We start from the raw sequence: 19327 nt of genomic DNA, 5'->3' as shown, positions 1-19327 counted from the left end.
CTGAAGAGGTCAGGCACCTTTTTAGATTTGACAAGAAACACTTCACAAAATGTCAGCTGAGTAACAAGGATTCAGTCACCATTCCAATATTTGTGCAAGAGCTGATTAGTAATCTGACCGGGACTGCCTTCATTTCAGCAAATACATTACAAACTTCTCTGTAACAACCTGCATCTTTTTTAGTACCTCTAGAAATTTCTCTCATCACATGTCTCAGATCGGTGGACAAGACGATGACTGACTTTATCAGAAGTTTATGTTAGCAAAGATCTATCATAATAGATCATATTCCAGGTTTTAATAAAAAATTCCTTCCCACTACTAATGCATTTATGCTCCAGGACAGAGAAATACTAACTGAGAGATTGACTATCATATTTCTGAAAGCAGAGAACACACCCAGACAGGATACAAAACTTTTCATACTTTGTCTCATTTTCTTTGGCTGCAGATAGGGAAACAATTGTCTTTAGCTGTATCTGTTTCAGTGCCAAAACCCAAGCCTCTAATTTTAGTTGCAGCTTTTAAACTGTGGAGATATTAAACAAAAGCTGTTAAAGCTGTCAATAGAAAACAAACAAAAAGTTACCCTATCTTGTAGAGAAGAATGAGAAACACAAATCTCAACTGGCAAAAAAACTAAGCTAAAAAGTGAGGGTAGTAGGCAAATCCTGTACTGGAATAAATCTGTGCTTACTCCTCTCGTCCACCAGAAGAAATGACACAGCACAAGGATACCACTTTGAGCTCCAGAACTGTACTCCTCATACTGTTCCTTCATTAAAGTGGGTAGGAGCAGTAATTTTAAATTATGTCCTAGAAAACTTATCTAAGACTTCCGAATAGTGATTTAACCCTGAGGTACATTTCTATTACAATTTTGCCCTAAGGAGTAATCTGAGACTGAAATGCCCTTAAGGATGCCTTTGCGTATCATGTCCATTTACAGCACAAACTGCTTGTAAAATCAGGGGTTGTAATACAAACTGCTTGCATGAAACTTCTAATTCCTGACTGCCTAACCACCAAGGAGGGCAACGTACCTTTTGCAGACCAGACACTTTCATTTGTATCATGAGATTTGAGTAGTGATGCCCTTACAAGTATGGAAAGGACCAGACCAGCTTTTGGCACTGCGTGTAGAGGTGTCTGTCTTCAGGCCCACTCTTGCCTGGTAAGGGCAGACATCCTTGTTCCTTAACAGCCATCCACGGCAGCTTCTCTCTCTGCTCCCAGAAGACTAACTCCTGTGCAAAGCTTTCCATGTGCTGAAAAACATCACCACAGTTAACCCCTAAAAAATCCATGCAAACCACCATCATCTTACCTTTCTCATTGACTTGTGGTAGTGTATCACTCAAAGGACACGAGTTAGAATTTAAATGTAATCTAAGAGTAGAGCAGATGTTTTTTCCTCTATGTTTTTTTTTAATCCAGAATCTGATCAAAGGGAGATAGATAATACCATTTCTGCCATCCAGTCTTGCATTTGAAAATCATTTCTTCCTTGTGTTCACTTCCTGCCTTATGTCTTCACCTGTTTCCCTGGAAATGGTATATGTAGCCAAGATATCTAATTTTTCTACTCCTCTCTCTGTGATGGAACACTAAATGTGTCTTGTCCAGGAGCTGTGTGAAAATTGATTTAATATGCTCTGATTGCTGCCTGATTTCTGAGTTTCCTGGGCCTTAAGAGATGAATAAAGAAACAAAATACATTTAATTCTAAGTCAGCCATCCCAAGCAAGTCTAACTAAGAGAATTCCTTCTCTTTACACTTCATATTTACTGACTTCACCTTCCATTGGACTCTATATAACGAAGTCCAACACTTTGCCTGAAATCTGGATTTCAGAAATCTCAATACTTATCTGTTTCTGAACCATCAGAAAAGCCTTACTTATTCTTTCGCTCATTCATTTGTGCCTCGTGCACATCCCATCGTGCAGTATCTCCTCACAACTTCTGCTAGTCCCACAGTGACACTAGGACTACTGTTTGCCTGTATTGCACGAGTCATTTGCATTAGTATCCGTGGAAAAAGGAATCAGGTTGTGGAATCTCTTCTCATGGAGAGCAGGAGCAAATATCCCTTCATATCCTGGTGCCAAGAATCCACTCATATGAAGCAGGATTTCTTTTCAGGTTTAAGTCTTCCAACCAAACTATCTGTTTGTACAGTTTGTTCTTGCACCACCCCTTCAACTTTACAACAAAGCACATATTTTCATTAATGGAACAATAAGAGATTTTAACAGATCGAAGGACAAACTACCAGCACAGTGTCCTTCTTGCAGTTTATACTAGGAAAACTGCCACAGCAGATAAAGATGAGACTACCTCAAGGCAGCAGGCTCATTATCATTGGGTACTGATAATGAGTTGCACTCAGTCAGAGGAAGACCACTAGATCTATTCAAACCCTTATAAAAGTGTTTTAAAGAGAAACGGAAGATGACCAGAAGTAGAGTGATTTACACAAAGAAAAAAGCAGAGTTTGAAAGTTTCATCCTAGGAAACTTAATCCATTTCCAATTCCATTGTTATGGAAAAATACAGAATTTCACAGATATCCTACCAAGATCAATGGGTACTGCATACAAACTTCTGGGAAGAAAAAGTTGTCTGCTTATTACTTCTGCATTTTTAATACTTGTCAGCACTTCAAACCTGAAAACTACAGAAAGTTTCCAGCTTCCTCAAGATTGCTAATGCATTCAATATAAATTCAAACAGTATCAGTTTCATAGACTTGCATACAGTTCTTCAAGGTATCAGGAGTTGGTGAAAACTAATACATAGCCTATAAAGGATGATTTAGAAATTATGTGTGCATTTTTTCCCAATTTAAGTGACATTTTAATATACAAGAAGCATGCAGGACAAGAAGTTGTTCCCATTCACCTTTGTGAACAAGTGACTTGTTTATACAAGCAGTGAAGATGATGCTATTCGTATGATATAACAACTGACTCTTTAAGGGTACTCAAGACCAATAAGAAATTGCACTTCATTCCAAAGGTGCAAGAAAAAAGACAAAAGAAGCCTCTGCAAACACCGTCCACCACATTCTTCTTTCAGATCAATGAACATCTGAGCCGAAGTATAGAGATATGTTTACATTTTCAAATATCCTTTGTGAAGTGACATTTATTAACAAGCTTGGCACAAGAGAAAACTCTTTGTGAGAAGACACTGACATTTTCTCAGTGTCTCACTAATGACATGGACAATGAGTAATTCTCACCACTTATAAGTAGCGATAAACAAAATATTCACTGAACAGAATCATGTAAGTCAATAATACAAATTGGGATATAAGAAAATACCTGATTAAATTATAGCTCACAGAGTATGTATTGTAAGAATTACTCCTTCCCTTCTTCCCTCCCCCTTATCTGTAATACTTTACAAAGATTTGTAAGCAGATTTGTCTTAGCTTCTAGTACTGTACATATCCACATCTTCTGGGCTGGACTGACCATGGTCCATAAGTTTTGGATCAGGCTTAAATTTTGGTGTCTTCACTGCTCCTGTTAGAGATATTAAAGAAGTTTAATTAAAAAATACATATATACTTGATTTACTTGATTTGTAGAAAAAAAAAAAAAGCTTATTGACACATTTTGAGAATTACTGTATTGCCAAACACAAAATACCAAAATATGTTCTAGTTAAAACTGGGTAAGTGAAAAAGGACAATGAAGGCATGCTGTAATCATTAGCACACAGCAGTGGATGGAGAGCAAGTCTTCCTCCTAATCTGTATGATTTAATACTAGTTCCTGAACACAGCAGGGTGACAGAAGAAATAGTCATGCCTTTCACTACACACGGAACAGAAGAGAAAGTTTGGGACATGGAAAAAAACTCTCCAATATTTTTTCCCCCACTGCTCCCAGGAGCAAAGCTGTCTCTCAAAACCAACTGAACCAGTATCTTTCTTGAAGCTACTGCCAGATGGTAAGAATTCCAAATTAAGGCAAACATTCTTACCTAGTTTCACTTCATGACTTCCAAAAACAAAGAACTGGGTTTACAAAAACATTAAGCCCTCACACTCATCCTGAATGACAATGCAGAAAGAATGACATATTTAATGATACTGCAATTCCAGAGGACTGAAAAGAATAGAAAGGCAGGTGTTCTAGGACTGTGCCTCCTACTACGAGTCTGATTCTTTTCCAGCTACATGAGTCAGTTTAACAAAGGGTGCTATTTTCTTCTGAAAGTTTTACCCGTCTGGACTAGCGAAAATAATCATCTCTGACAACACATATTAATTTAGGGCATGGACATTTTTGGCTGTATTAGGGACATGAACTAATTCCACCCACAAAAGCAAAGACAGAAGATATCTATATACATAAAACCATTACAGATAGTCTGGCCTGAAGCAAATGTAAAAGAAGATCTAAGTATTCCACAAATTAAATCAGAGAAAATGCAGGGGCAAAGCAAAAAGGATATGAATGTATATTATAGTCAAAATAAAAGGAAAAAATATTAAAACCCCATCCAAACATGTTCTACTTGCTTTCCAGAAAAAAAAAAAAAAATATTCTGGTAAAGAACACAATAGAAGTAAGCAAGCTTAAGTGAGGGGTAAAATTCAGAAACTGTCCCTACAAAAGTTAACATTATTTTAAAACAAATTCTGTCCTCTAATAGGTATTTTCACTGTTTCTCTTAGCAATTGACCTATCAAAATATTTCTGTGTTAAATATGCCATTACATGATTTAGTCAATTATCTCAACCACTTAAGATGCACAAAGAGCACCACTGCAAAAAACCTAGCAAAATTTGTCAATTGCACATCCCTCTTTTACCAGTATCTGAAGATACAGAACCTGTATAGAGAAATGAACAGTAATTCAACTTAGCTGCTTTCCCAAAAATCCAGCAGTAATCCTTTAAATAAAGTTATGGTATTCTGACAACAGAAAGATAATTTAAACTAGGTGTTTAACAGAAATGCTTGATGATATCATCTTATTGCTAATAATATGGGATATGGTCCACACCCTATGGAATGAAAGAAAACATTATTGAGAGAGAACAACAAATACATAAAAATTCTGATACTGTGACAGGGTCCACAGTGAGAAAATTATTGCCTCCCTGAGGCTCTGAAGTACATATTAAATGACACCGTGCAGAATATTCTCAGGACTAATGTGCTATGATGGTCTGCTCCATTTTAAAGCAACAGTAACTACAAACTAGAAAATTAAGTCAAGTTATCGGATTTGCAAGTTGCCCTGGGATTACACTCGAATTGTTTAATTCACCTGATGAAGGCACTGGATCTTTATTACTCCAAGACTCTACTGGAGAAGATTCTGTTCTGTTAAATGATCTGGACTCAACAGCGGATTCAGGTTTTGTACTAGAAATTTCTTTCTTTTTCTTATCTTCTTGCGCAACTGATTTTGACTCTTGCTGCAGCTGTGAACCAAATAGTAATAAAAAAAAATAAATGCACGTGGGTTTATGCTTAATACATTATTGCAAAAATGAAAAGAAGCTTTCAAGTCTGAAAGCTTATCTTTAATGAAATTAGGTATGACATCACACAATGATATTCAATGATGTTAAAGTGAGCTGCACACAAGGAACACAGCTGGAAAAAATAAAATGCATTGAAGAACCCCACAGTTCAGATACAGTAACTTCAGGTTCACACATAAGGGAATTTACTTTGTCATGAGTACACACTTAAGTGTTATATTGTGCTTTTACCTGACACCCTCAAAGCACTTCACAAGGAAGTCACTGTCCATTTACAAAGGAGGAACATAGAGTCTTACACAAGACTGAAGTAGCATTTAGTTTTTACAGAACACTTACTATCCTTAGTTAACAGAAGATCGAAAGACAAATCATGGTAACACCCTAGTAATGAAAAAAACCCAACTGTTTTGGGAACAGGCTTCACTAGGGACAAAAAGCAGAAACTTTCTTTACCACACCAATTCTTATTTCGCTATCACTCTAATGACATTTACTTGAATCTCATTTTCAAAATTCAGAATTCCATTTGTGTTCCTCAGTGGAAATAAAAAGTGAGGATTGCATACAAATGATTACCACAAATGTAAAGCAAAATACTTCTGAATGTTAATAGGATTGAGAAACTTCCATTTTCTTTAAAAAGTGAAAAAAAACCCAAATCATTGTGCAAAGCAGAATTTTTACTCAGGGAAGTACTACTTTTATCAGGGTTTTTCTTAAATTTCCACTGGAGAAAACCCTTTTCAGGTTCAGAAACAACATGTTTAATTATGGGATGTAATAACCCAAATTCCATATGTAATTTATTGGAGGCTAATATTCCCCTCTACTTAGAGCTGGCAAGGTCTCAACTGGTTTACTATGTCCTATTTTGACCACTTCAGTTAACAAAAACAACCAACAACAGAAACCACACACAAATCACTAAAATCAGAAAATGGTGAGAAACTAGAGAAAGCTCAGAAGAGAACAAGAATTAGGTAAGAGTTCAAAACCCTACTCTGTAAGAAAAGGTTATACTAGGGAGAAGATTATGTCAAAAACCATGATAATTTTTCCTTATGTAATAAGGAAATATAAAGAGGTTACTGACCATTAATTCACTACAGCTGCAATGAAGACACAGCAAGGAAAAGAAAAAATCAGACAGGGACAATGTATATCACAGGGTAATTAAAACAGACTATCTAGAAGAGTTGTGGAATTTCCTTCACTGGTATGTTTAAGAATAAGCTCATACCTACTCTAATCATGTGTGTTTTTATCTTAAATTCAGCGGTCTGCTTAGGACCAAAGCTTGAATCAGAATGGATTATTTTTAAGATCAAAAGAGAAACTATCTTCTCTTGTGCATGTCTTGTGGGACTATACAGGGGATTTCAATATCTATTGGTCTGAAAGGTATAACATAAATTAAACTCTGAAGTTACAAAAATATCAGAGGGGTTTTTGTGCCTCACAACGCAATTAGTAATTTATACAGTATCAGCAGAATAGTACTTGACCTTCTCATTTACTTTTTTCCGCTGCTGAATTTTTATGAGTTACAGTCATTACTCCATAAAGCGTACCTTGGTGACATCTTCTTTTTTTGCCCATAGTGATCGCGCAGCTTCATAGGTTTGATGGCTTGCAGAAAGTAACTTTTTTCCTGTTACCTATTTGTTTAGACAAAGGTGATTTAATTATTTTAAAAAAATCCCAAGATACACAGACCATTCAAATAAATGCATTTGCATGAGAATATGCTTGACCCCATACCAAGACATCCCAATCATTTACTTTTCAAGACTCTCTCTTACATCAAGCAAACCCTAAATAATGTTTAAATTGGTATTAGAAATCTGCAGGTAGCATTCACATGCTACATCCACCTACTCAAAATGAAATCAAAACCTGATCAGCAAACGGTGTTTTGGCAATGTTAGCACAACAGGCTGCAGCAGCAGTTTGAAGGATCCAAACTTACCTTGCTATGTTGGAAATGATCAAAGACAGTAACACAAAGGGAAAAAACCCCAAAGATGACCTGGCCCATGCTAGTGAGCAGTGCTTTGTTTTACAAATGGCCAAATCCTTCACTCTATTTTCAAAAAGTAATTTTATAATAGTGCAGCAATTATGGAGTACTTTCACAAATGCTCTAGAAACAGAATACTTCACAACTGCAGCTACAAAAAACTGTGCAAAACACGATACATAATGTGAAGTAGGCAGGAAACAAGGATTTAGCTTCCTGAGACAGGTCATAACATCGAGTGTAGCACTCCTATTCATTTCTCCAGCTTCCAACCCCGACATTTAAAGTCTTATGACAACAAGCCAAGAAATCGCACTGCCTCTTGAGAAACTGTAATCCTCATTGATTTGCATATAAGAAAAAACCAACATATCAGTTTACCAATGCAAGACAGTCCAAAGATTTTAACCACAGTATAGGTCTTTGCGATCTTCCTACATACTCTAGAACTAAGGAAGCTTCAATGAAGATGCATGTGAATTCTGACTCCTAGTCCCATGACACTTATTCAAGTGGAATGGGAAAGCTATGACTAAATTCACTGTTAAATCCATATTAAAATTCAAGCAAACTTACCTTAGCAAATACCACTGACTGAGCTGGGTAACACACAGAAATTCCTAAAGTAGTAAGTCCCAATGGGTAAGCAATTTTCTTAAATCTAGAACCTGTAGAAAGCCAAATATTTCAAATAATTAGACACCAGTGAAATGTAAAGCTAAGTAATTGTATCAATTAAACACAATTGTTCAACCCCTAACCATTGTTTACATCAAACTTATCCCCACAACGGCTGAAGGAGAGAATACAGAGTGTGATTATAGTTTAGTAGAGTCACGTTTGCAGGAGACACTGGTACTTTGGGATTAATTCTTATTCAAGAAACTGATGCTCAAACTAGATTTTCCAATATTGTGAAAAATGAGAAAAGCGCCTGTGTGATTTAGGAGCTGCTGGGGTTCTTCACTAGCTCCATGCACACTCTCTTCAGGACACAGGCAGCAGCACTCGGAGCAGCCAGGAGCCTGGAAACTGGGGCCTCTTTGTTCAAATGTGAGAATGGCTGGGCCAGGCTCACGTTCCTGGCTGCTGACAAGGAGCCCTGGTGACAGACTCTCAACCCCAAGTCTTTTTTTTTTTTTAAATCCGTCCACCAAGAAGTAACAGGGGAGTTGGAAGAGATGATCTCCAGAGGTCCCTTCCAACCCATATGATTCTGTGATACAAAAAAACATTTTCACTGATCTGCGACTGTGTTGATGACTCAGACAGACACCCACTAGGTATTATGGATTAACGTTTTCTGAACAATGTGTTCTGGCAGGTTAAGCATTATTCCTCTATCTTGAAAGGAGAAGTCTATTAAATTACCCTTTTGGCTTCAAACCTGCTGAAAACGTGCCTTCCAATGTGTAGTCTCCGGTACCTGTTAGCCAAATGCCAACATTCTTTAGCATCTTCCCTCTAAATTCCCTTAGTTTTCACTACATTCAGTAACCTTACCTGTTATAATTTCTCTCCAATTTCCTCCTATACATTGTTTCTGAAAACTAATAATGAACAAACTCAAAACAAATGTCCTAGTTTGAATTTTCATTGATTTCACCATTAAAAATGACTATATAGTCCTGCTCTATTAGGCCTTAGCCAGCTTCTGAAAGAAATATTTATTAAAGTTCCTTAAATTTATCAGGAAAGATTTTTTTTTTTCATACTAGTTACATAGGCTTTTGCCTATGTTTCAGAACTGAAAATCTTTTGACCATTAAAATTACTACATGCTACATATTCAACACATCAATAATGAAAATAATCAAAAAATCCTACCTTTTCTTGCCAGCACTACACCAGCTAAGCCTGATATTGTAATTACACCAACTTTGGGAAGAAATTCTGGTGGTGGATTCTTCAGGTAAACATAAGCATCTTAGAATCAAAAAAAAAAAAAAAAAGAAGGAAAAAAAAGAAGCATAGCAATTCAATATTAATCTGTTTACTTTGCTTCCCACTTAATAAAGATAGAAGTAAAATTATGAATATCCAAAACTGAAAACAGTCCAAGACTGGATTTTTGGTTAATGAATGCTTTATTTTCCACATGCACACTCTGCAGTCTGTGTTAGAACCTGAATCACAGTCCTCATAACACAGCAGCAAAGTTAACAGCTTTCCTCCTTAGATACTTTTTTTGTGTTTTATAAAATGTTAGTCCTTAATAAAGGAAAAGGAAAGCATAATTTTAAGTTTTGATTTTACTGTGAGTTAATACAGGTTAAATGAGACAACACATATTTTGGAATCTCCCAATATACTATTTTTAAGGAAAATAACTGTTACCTATACTGAACTTCAATGCAAATACTGCTTGTAACTTGTGCTACAATTAAGAAGTCATTTTTATAATTAAGACAAGTTGTAGAATTTCCATCCCTGCAGATGTTGAAGACCTGACTGGACAGAGGTGTAAGTAACCTGTTTTGGCCCTGCTTGAAGCAGGTGACTGGACTAGATGATCTGTAGAGAGATCTATGGATCTGTACAGATTCTAACTTCAATGACTCTGTGATAAGAACAAAGCTAAAATCAAAGGTATAACAAATACTATTTAGTTGGTCATGTCTCTCATTTCAGACAGAATGAAACTCCACAGTGAATTAACAGCAGTCCCAGTTTTTTTGTCTCGACACTTGCAGAAAGCATTGCAGTGCACTCCCCTTCCCCCCTTTACCTCTCCTCCTCCCTGTCACTAGAATTTGCTGTTTCAACCGTCTTTCTAAATTGCAAGGAGAAACAACAGAAAAAACTCGATTCAGAAATATGTGACTTGCCTACCTTTTCCAAATTGAATTGAATCCATTATTCCATTTTTAACAAAGACAAAAGCATCCTACAAAAAAAAAAAACAACACCAAAAAAACCCACACCACAAAATAAATATAAAATCTTTGCAAAAGTACATGTCTTCAGTACAAAACTACTCAGCTGACACATACGGCTCAGCACAATGAAACGAAGAATTATTATGTAACTTTAAAAAAATCCCAAACCAGACCAGTGAACTTCTACAGAGGCTGTGCTGACACCTAGCCCCTTTTCAACTACCATATTTATATTTTTTAAATCTTCCATCCATATTTTATTTTTAAAAAGACCTTTAACATAGTAAGATCACTTTCAAAATTGACACTGTAGTGTAGGGTGGCAAAACATCTGGATGCCAACTGTATAACATAAGAAAATTCAATAAGACAATATAATCTCCTCTTCCCTAAAGAGACTTACCCAGTAAAACTGACTTTGTCTTTTAGTCTGTAAAAAATGGTGCTCAGTTTTGCTAAAGACAAGCAATACTGATTTGGTGTGCTCAACGTCAAGGGAGTTTATATCATTCCCTTCAAACTGGTCAATTTATTTAACTACAAGTTTGTCTTTACTGAAAAAAACACAAACTCCTCTACTAACCTACTATTAGTATCATTGTCTCAACAAATTGCATAAATACACATTCTTTAGGAGATTAAGGAAAGTCATCTTGAGTTATTTCATCGAAATATTTTGTTTGCAGTAACACATAATTTGTACCACCAGAGGTCACTGCTAGTCAATTTTGGAAACACTCACTTGATTCAAGGCATGGAAAAGTTTGATACAGATTTATAACTGAATTATTTCCGTTATGAAGTCACTGACAAAATTTTCACAGACCAGTTGGATACAAATTTACAGAAAATACAGGAAGACATTTTGATTTCTTTGCCTTTTTCAAATAATGGGGACTACTTTGTTTATAAGAGAAAAATACAAGCATAAAATTTCATACTAACAGCAGCCAGGGTAAAGCTGTCATTTACCAGCAGTTAAGAGAAAGGTGACAGATGCCACGTTTTCTTCTATGCCTAGAATATTCAATAACAGAGTTGTGAGGTCTTTTTGATGACTAGTTAGTAATAGCCTGCTTTAATAGTTCCATTGCATGCACTCAGATTGTCTTTCCTAAAGCACCTAGATCAGGTCTTTTAACCTGCCCTTTGGAAACAGCTCGCTCTCTCTCCATGGACTTTAACCTGGAATTTCAGATTCCTAAATGTTATCAATGCCAGGAAGAATTTAGCTACATCACTCTTGCTGTAGAAGTTAACCAAGAGATATTTCTGAACCTGACATTGTGGGTTGGCCTAGACCCAGTTTAGCATTGACTGAAAGGGACCTCTTTATGTCACTGCCTTTGAATTTGGAAAATAGGAAGAACACATATGTTCCCTGTTGTAAGTACAGTAGAGAAAAATGAGAGAAGAGTTCATTTTTACATCTTAAATTATAGGTGTACGCTAAAAATTGTAGGTGTACGCTAACACGGGGAACTGCACAAAAAGCTCCAGAGTGAAGTATGCTGTTTTTTCAATGTTTCAGTCTAGCATTGTCAGGAATTGTAGGAAACTTTGGGTGTGGGTATTTCTTACCTTGCACCATCCAATATAGCGGCCGGTTGTCTGTCTTACTGAAGAAAATTGCTTCTGCAAGTGACCAGGCTGTTCTTCAATGTATTTCGATTTCAGAGGTGGTGGACAATAAATTGGGAGCTGGAAAGAAAAGCATAACTGTACTTCAGGGAGACAGTTGTGTATTCTGGTTTTTATTTACACTGAATGGAGTTTTTTAAGACCACAAATCCTAAGTGTTCCCACTTATCTCTCTGTATAAAACCTCTATATCAAATGATGCTCTTTTATATTTACAAACTTAACTTTACACAAGCTTAACTACAGGTTAATTCTTTAGAAATGAAAACTGAAAGTATTGTATGCATTCTAAAAAGTACAATTACTCAGTAGGGTGAAAACATCTTTTATTCAGAAAAAGTATGAGCAAGAATAATTGGAAGATGCACACGTTTACTAGAAGTTGTACAATAGAAAAAGACTTATCAGTAAGTATTATACTCTTTTACCTTCTCTGGCTTCAGTCTGGAAATAATGTAATAGTTAAGTTTTATCTCATTTTCATTAACTTACTATTGTAATACTTGATGGTTTTTTTGTGCTATAGCAGTCAGTTATTTAGGAGGTAATTTTTATTATCAGATATTACTTAGCTATGTATTTTATTTACTGGGTAATATAATTCAATGGAAAGAGATTCTTCTAGTATTATTTTAAAGACTGACAAACTATAAGATCCTTACCTGATTTGGCTTCACAAGCTGACTTTTTGTTTCCTTTTCTGCTGCTGCATATACAGTAATACATGCAAATGGCAGTCCAGAAGAAACAGCTGCCAGCTTTGCCACCTGAAACAGAGAGATGAAAAAAGGCCATCTTAACACAGAAACAAAAACTTCACTCCAGTAAAATCTGGATTTTACTATTATGTTGTGCTTGATCAAATATGTGATTAAACAAGCCACACTTAAAACCTTTTAAAAACAATACTCCCTTTATGAACCTCTGCTGTCTTATACAAAGATTTTCTCAAATTACAATGGTAAAGAAAAAGCTAGAGTTCACTGACAACAAACAGTTAGGTTGTTGATATTAGGTTGTTGAATACCAGGAGAATTTTGTGTTCAAAGACATGTTGAAGCTTTCATCATCCCTTAAGGTACATTAAGTTCTAATCTATTCAACCTACAACTACTCCAAGTCAATGAATGACTCTTGTTTCAGCAAAAAGCACCTCCATCTCATTTACAGGAGTTCTCCATGACATGAGACAAAATGTCATCGCCTTTCAAATCCATGGAACAGTCCAACTACTGCCTGTTTGGAATAACCATATGTTGACAATAAATGAAAATACATAGCAGTAACTGGAATTTAAAATCACCTATTCAACCTTTTGAATCATGCATGTTACAATATAAATTACAGAAATACAGGTTTCAGCATGAGAGTTGGATGTCTACTTAAAACACTAGTTTGGAAAAAACCACCATGTATTACACAAAGCTTAAACTCAAAGATAGCTTCATGTGACTATTTTTTTAAATTATTGCCTTAAGATCCCAATCAGAGCTGGTATTAAGCGTGCTGGCTTATACTACACATATACTTAAAAAACTTGGCCCAGCACATTGAAGTATCTGAAACTTAGGTAGATTATGGTTTCTTCTGTATCAGTGAAAACTCTTCTGTTCCTCATCTGAAGTATTTTTGGAACTTTAAAAATGTGAAAACAAGTGTGAAAAACTTTCCCGTGATCTGCATAGAGATGACAGTGAAAAATAGAAAAGTGGGGAAAAAATAAACTTCATTTTGGGAAATACCTTAGATCCCTAGTATAATACTCTACTATATCCTCATTGTTATCTCAGATTTCAATTGGAAACATCCTGTCAAAGGAGTGGGATTTACTTCACAGTATTTAGTGGCAATAACGAAAACACAATGAAAATGAAGAAATGCAAAAGCACCACCCTGAATTAGCTCAGTCATGAGATATCAATGACATTCAGATTAAACTACTCAAGACAGCAAAACACTATCACTTCTAAAGCAAACTCTGTGATCTTTATAGCAAAACTTTCAGATCTTACAATCACAACGAAACACAAAGCCATAGGAGAACAAAGGAGGATGCTGCAATGATAAGAAGACTGTTACAAAAGAAGGGGCAAGCAGGCAATGCCCGAACTGAAAGCTGCAGGGGAAAGCTAAAAATTACTCTTCAGTTGCATTTTTTGGCTTGGAGGCTGAGGAGCGGAAGGGTTACTTCAGGTTTCTCTACACTAACGGTCTTAACATATAGTATTCCTGCTCTTAACACACAGCCAATGTGCTCTCCCCTCTCCTCAGAGAACAAAACCTTCTTCTCAGCATAATTATCGCCTCACCTTAAAAGTCTGCTGGCGGCTGCTACTTATTTCATGCTTTTCTTCAATACAGAAATAGTAGAAACGCATCTAGGACTGAGCTCATTTTGCTTTGAGAAACAGCACCCCACCATTTTTCTCTTCAGGCCAGGTTGACGTTAGGAAATTTTTCAAATACAGCTACATCAGCTGGAAGTGTCAAAAAACCCCACAACTCCAGTACAGCTGGGCTAGCAAATCCCAGCTGGCAAAGCCATCACTGCAGACACAATCATGTTGACCAGCATGTGCTATTCTCTTAATTTACACTAGTGACACCCCAAAATACTTTCCCTTTGCAGATGAAGTCTAACAGCCCCAGGGGACACGGATACAGAACTGCTAGACATGGCTACTGGACGAAAGTTGGGGACACAACTGAGGAGCCTGCAGCACCAGGAGTCCCAGCCAGGGGAGAAGGGGACAGCATGATGGCTGAGACCGAGTCACCCCTTCTCCCCTGTGGGCTGGCAGGCTTGGCAGAGACTTGAAGGCAAGAGCTCTGATAACAGAACTAGATGATCTTTAAGGTCCCTTCCAACATAAACCATTCTGTGATTCTATACCTGCTGCCTGTTTATCCCCCAGGATGGTCCTACAGGCACCACACGTGCACACAGGTGCGGGAGCAGACACTGCAATAGAAGCCAACAACGCGTCTGGATTTGGACCATGACAGAGGGGGAGATTCCAAAAAATCATGTTACTAAAGAATTGTGTTTTTCCCATGGTGACCTAGCTATGCTGGCAAGTGCAGACATAGTCAGAAGGAAGAGGTGATACCAATTCCAGAGATCTAGAGAGAAAAGTCCTATATACGTGAAGATACAGCCGTGCTGATACCATGTATGTTGACCAGCACTGTGAAAAAATTCAGTTAGTCACTTGTTAACAAAAGGTTTAGCATATAACATTATTTAATATTAAACATCAATGATTTAACACAGTACATCACAGCACACAGTTATGACTGCTACACTGAGGAGCACTTGCCATTTTTCCTTTCTGTGCCTGCCACGACCACCTCAGCAGCAGAAATCAGCAGGAGGCTGTGGACTCAGCTGTGCCAGCCCAGCAGAGCTGCTCTCCTGGCACTGAACAGCCCCAGGATACACAAAATAGGTGAGAGAGAACGGCAATCATCAAAATAGAAACCAATTAACACAATAGCTGTCTTTCTGATAATGTTGCTTAGACCAGCCTGAGATACAGAAGATTATCTATAAAGGGACACCCATCCTCAAAGAAAGTCTGTCTTTTTAAAGCATTATTAAAGGAAACTGTTTAAAATGTATTGTAATTCGGATTGCTTATTTCAGTGCATGCTGCTACCAAGACAATACATCAATATTCAGTAGATACTAGAAGGAAAATAAAATTTAGAAGAGAGAAACCATGAAAAAGTTATATTGTTGTCATAGTTTAGGCTGGGCTGGCCACTAACACTTAACAAATTTGATTAATTTGGTTTAGAAATTCACAACAAGAGTTAACTGTGCTAGATGTAAAAGAGAAAGCAGTACTGTGAATGAGGAAAGTAGTCCAATTCCTGACTGACAGTAATTACTTTACTTTTGGACGCCTGAAGACAAATGCATAAATGTTTAAAAATTCAAGCAAACAGCCGTACTATCTAACACGCTGGCACAATTATTCCAAGGTTTCACTCTCTTCTATTGAAATCACAGAGAACTGAGGTAAAAGAAAAGCAACGTCACCTTGGCTACCCTCAAGAGGCTTTTCTGCATTGAGCTGTTTATCTTCCTTATCTGATGACTAGGTATATTAAAAAAGATCTCAATTAGCTAAGTTGTTCCTATTATTAATCTATTAAAATTATTAAAAATTGCTTCAAAGGATACTATGTATTAAAAAAGGAAAGTCACATATTGTTTAGCTAAAGAAATTAAAAGGTATTTTACCTATGAAATCTTCTCAAAGAAGTTACTAAAAACTAAGAAATGGCAGGATCACATAGTTATATCAAAGACTAGGAAAAACATCTGCAACAAGCTCAAGCTGTAAAAAATCAACCAGTAGAATGACTCCAGAACATCAGTAAATACCCAATTCAAACAAACAACAAAAATCTTCTCTTTAGTGAATTCAGGAATTATATTTTTTTAAATTGAAAGAGTTTAGTTCAACATCTGCTCTTATTTTACTACTAGTTTTGTGTTTATGTGAATTATTGCTCTGACCTAAGCCCTACGGAACTAACAAAAGAAAATCACCCGGTCCCTAATGGCAGCAGATCTAAATGCCAGCAGTTACAAAAGCCATGAGCCCAGATGACATCTTCCGGAGATAAATTCTACATGAATACAGATCTAAACATCACCAGAATTACAGACACTAGAAATTACCAGCCCTCCTGCTCTGGATGGGGGAAGGTCAATGGTAAGAGTCAGAAGACTTCCTGCAATACCACTGCCTTGCTACTGACACTGCCATCACACTGCAACACACACTGCCAGTAGGTTGGTTTTTTTCCCAGGCATAAAAAGCACACCAGTTATTTCAAAGCACTAAACAGCACAGACTAACAGACATGGCATTATTTTTGATGAGAAGGCTGAATAGCAATTATTTGCTGAAGAAATTTATTATATGCTCTCTAGCAGAAAATTGTTACAGCTATGCCTTTTGATAGTAGAACTAGAGTAACACTAATCAAAATATATTAATGAAACTGTCAAATGTACCTGGATAATTTTGGCTTTAAGTCTTTGCATTTCAAACAATACACTTCAATGTGTTAGAATCCTATCAAAGATCAAAAATACAGATTCCACAAAAAAAAAAAGTTAAATCATTACATCACTACAAAGAATTTATTATCTTCAACTCCAAAGATGCAGAATACAAACTAAAGAATAAAACCATATATTTAATTTATGCTAATCTCCAAGATATTAAGTATTGTTTCCCACTGAAAATGCAAAGTCTGTATACTTGCTTCAAGAAGTGGAGCACAAATAAGGAAACCTGCCCTGAAGGTAGGAACAAGCCTCAATACGAGAACAGGTAATGGAAGTAGACTACATGCAAAAATCTAATGCAAGTACATATTAATATAGGTGCCTTCTATATTAGCAAGTATATATTAATACAGGTGCCTTCTATATAAAGCAGAACCTACTAGCCAGGATCAGAGTAAAATTAAAACTTTAGCAGCTACTGTATGTCATATTTTCAGTGGAAAGCTGTTATTCAAAGAATAAGCAACATGGGTTTATGGCTTTCTCCTACCACTAAGAGGTCTTCAGGTAGAACAGAAAACCGTCTCACAGCCTTTTGATATATTTTGCCCAGAAGTTACGTGAGACCTGATGATTGACAGAAGCTTCTAAGCCGAAATCAGTATTTTAATTTGGTTATGTATTTCTTTATAAATATCTAATGACAACCACGAAAAAAGTGCACACAAGTGAAACAGAGCATCCTTCCACTTCAAGTCAACTTACCGACACTCCATGGATTTGTTTTTAACCTTTGTCTGCCAGATGGTAACCCATGGAGAGTGAAAACTTAAGAAGAACAAAACTCTATTAATTTTTCATAGTAATAATAACACACATAAAGTTACATCACTTCACCAAAGGCACTGAATCATTCCGATTTATGTATTAAACTATGCTATTTCAAGATCACCGAGGCATACAACAAAGCCAAACACAATTTCTTTTTTCAGGTGCTTGTTTACGAACCAACTTGTCTACAAACTAAACTTGTCTAGTTGTCTAACAAACTAAGGTAAATCGCTTCACTTTCATTCCTTTGGCTATCCTCATTTGCATCATCTTTTTCTTTGCAGGTACATAAAGACTTTAAATGATCTGCAAAAGTAAACATGAAGATTCACGTGGGAGCAATCTACTCCTCAGTTTGACTGAAAACTGAAACACCTATTTCAGCAAAAGCCTAGATCTTTACAGGCACATTTTCCCCTGTTTAAAGACACTACGTTGTCTCTACAATGAAAGATACTTCAGATACTTGCTACCCTGTTAGTCTGCAACCACGTTATTGTAAGATTGCTGTTTTAGTGATGACCTAACACCACTACACTTACAATGCTACTGCCAAACCGGCATCTCTCCCGTACGGAGTGGAAGGCGTTTCAGTGGCTCTAAGTAAACGCAGAACAACCCAGAACAGAAATGCCCCTGCTGTACAGTTTAACCACTCTCTCGATCCAGCTCCTTCTACCTCAACTTCAGCACCGGAGAAAGCGATACCGAGACCTCTTTCCTGCTCCTCCTTCAGGGGAGCCCTCGCTGACACGCTGAGGGGCGTCCCCGCTCCCAAAAACCGCCCTGGCCTGACGCCCCCGCTGGCGCAGAGCAGCTGTGGGGCCGAGGCGAGCCGGGCACCGGGGACGGGCTGTGGGGGCACCACCTCCCCTCCTGGGGCACGGCCGACCCCTCCGCCTCCCGCCCTCAGCCACGCTCCGGCCGGAGCAGCCGCCGGGCCTGGGCCGCACACACAGCTCGGCGGGCGACCCCCCAGCCTGAGGCAGGGCCCGGCGGCCGAAGGGGCCCCTTCTCTTCCCTCAGCCAGGAGGTGCCCGGGCCGGCTCTGACAGGAGACGGGGTGCGGGCAGGCCGCGCGGGGCCGGCTGCTCCGGGAGCTCCCGAGGGAGCCCCCACGGGGCGTCCTGCAGCTCCCCCCGAGGCGGCGGGTCCCTGGGCGAAAGGGGAGCCCAGACCGAGGGAGCCATCGCAGCACCGACCTCCCTCACGCAAGGCGGCACTCACCTTGGCCGCCATGTTAGCGACAGCCCCGGGCGGCCGCGTACGGCGAGCGGGAAGGGCCGAGCGCGGGGCGGGGCCGCGGGGGGCGGGCCGGGCCCGGCGGGGCAGTGTCCGAGCCCAGGGCTGCCCGGCCGGTGCCCGGTGAGGGGTAGCATCTGCGCTGGGCCGCCCGGCGCCACCGCGGGGG

The 19327-nt window shown here is 38.1% G+C and overlaps 1 protein-coding gene across 2 annotated transcripts; it reads right to left on the bottom strand.

The window, feature by feature from the left end:
* Window positions 1-2629: 2629 nt before the first annotated feature.
* On the bottom strand, window positions 2630-19206 carry APOOL (apolipoprotein O-like). 2 transcript variants are annotated; one of them, XM_014955302.1, is made up of 9 exons: window positions 19144-19206; window positions 12719-12823; window positions 11997-12116; window positions 10369-10423; window positions 9364-9462; window positions 8113-8204; window positions 7088-7174; window positions 5294-5450; window positions 2630-3533 (listed from the first exon to the last, which is right to left on the bottom strand). In XM_014955302.1, exons 1-9 carry the CDS (start codon window positions 19153-19155, stop codon window positions 3436-3438), a joined length of 825 nt encoding a protein of 274 aa, XP_014810788.1. In that variant the 5' UTR covers window positions 19156-19206; the 3' UTR covers window positions 2630-3435. The 2 variants fall into 2 exon arrangements, with proteins under 2 accessions (XP_014810788.1, XP_014810787.1); XM_014955301.1 differs by lacking the exon at window positions 19144-19206 and adding an exon at window positions 14366-14449.
* Between the last annotated feature and the right edge of the window lie 121 nt (window positions 19207-19327).

This window comes from Calidris pugnax, unplaced genomic scaffold, assembly GCF_001431845.1.
Source record: "Calidris pugnax isolate Ruff unplaced genomic scaffold, ASM143184v1 scaffold38, whole genome shotgun sequence".
NCBI classification, from domain to species: Eukaryota; Metazoa; Chordata; class Aves; order Charadriiformes; family Scolopacidae; genus Calidris; species Calidris pugnax.
This window is presented reverse-complemented; position numbering and strand designations above follow the sequence as displayed.

What these genes read in the sequence shown, in the direction of transcription:
- APOOL (XM_014955301.1), bottom strand. Translation starts at nt 14,434, where the DNA reads ATGCGTTTCTACTATTTCTGTATTGAAGAAAAGCATGAAATAAGTAGC. An exon ending in GCTATATTGGATGGTGCAAG is followed by an intron (nt 10,424 to 11,996) that starts GTAAGAAATACC and finishes TTTTTTTTGTAG; the next exon opens with GATGCTTTTGTCTTTGTTAA. An exon ending in TTCAATTCAATTTGGAAAAG is followed by an intron (nt 9,463 to 10,368) that starts GTAGGCAAGTCA and finishes TTTGATTCTAAG; the next exon opens with ATGCTTATGTTTACCTGAAG.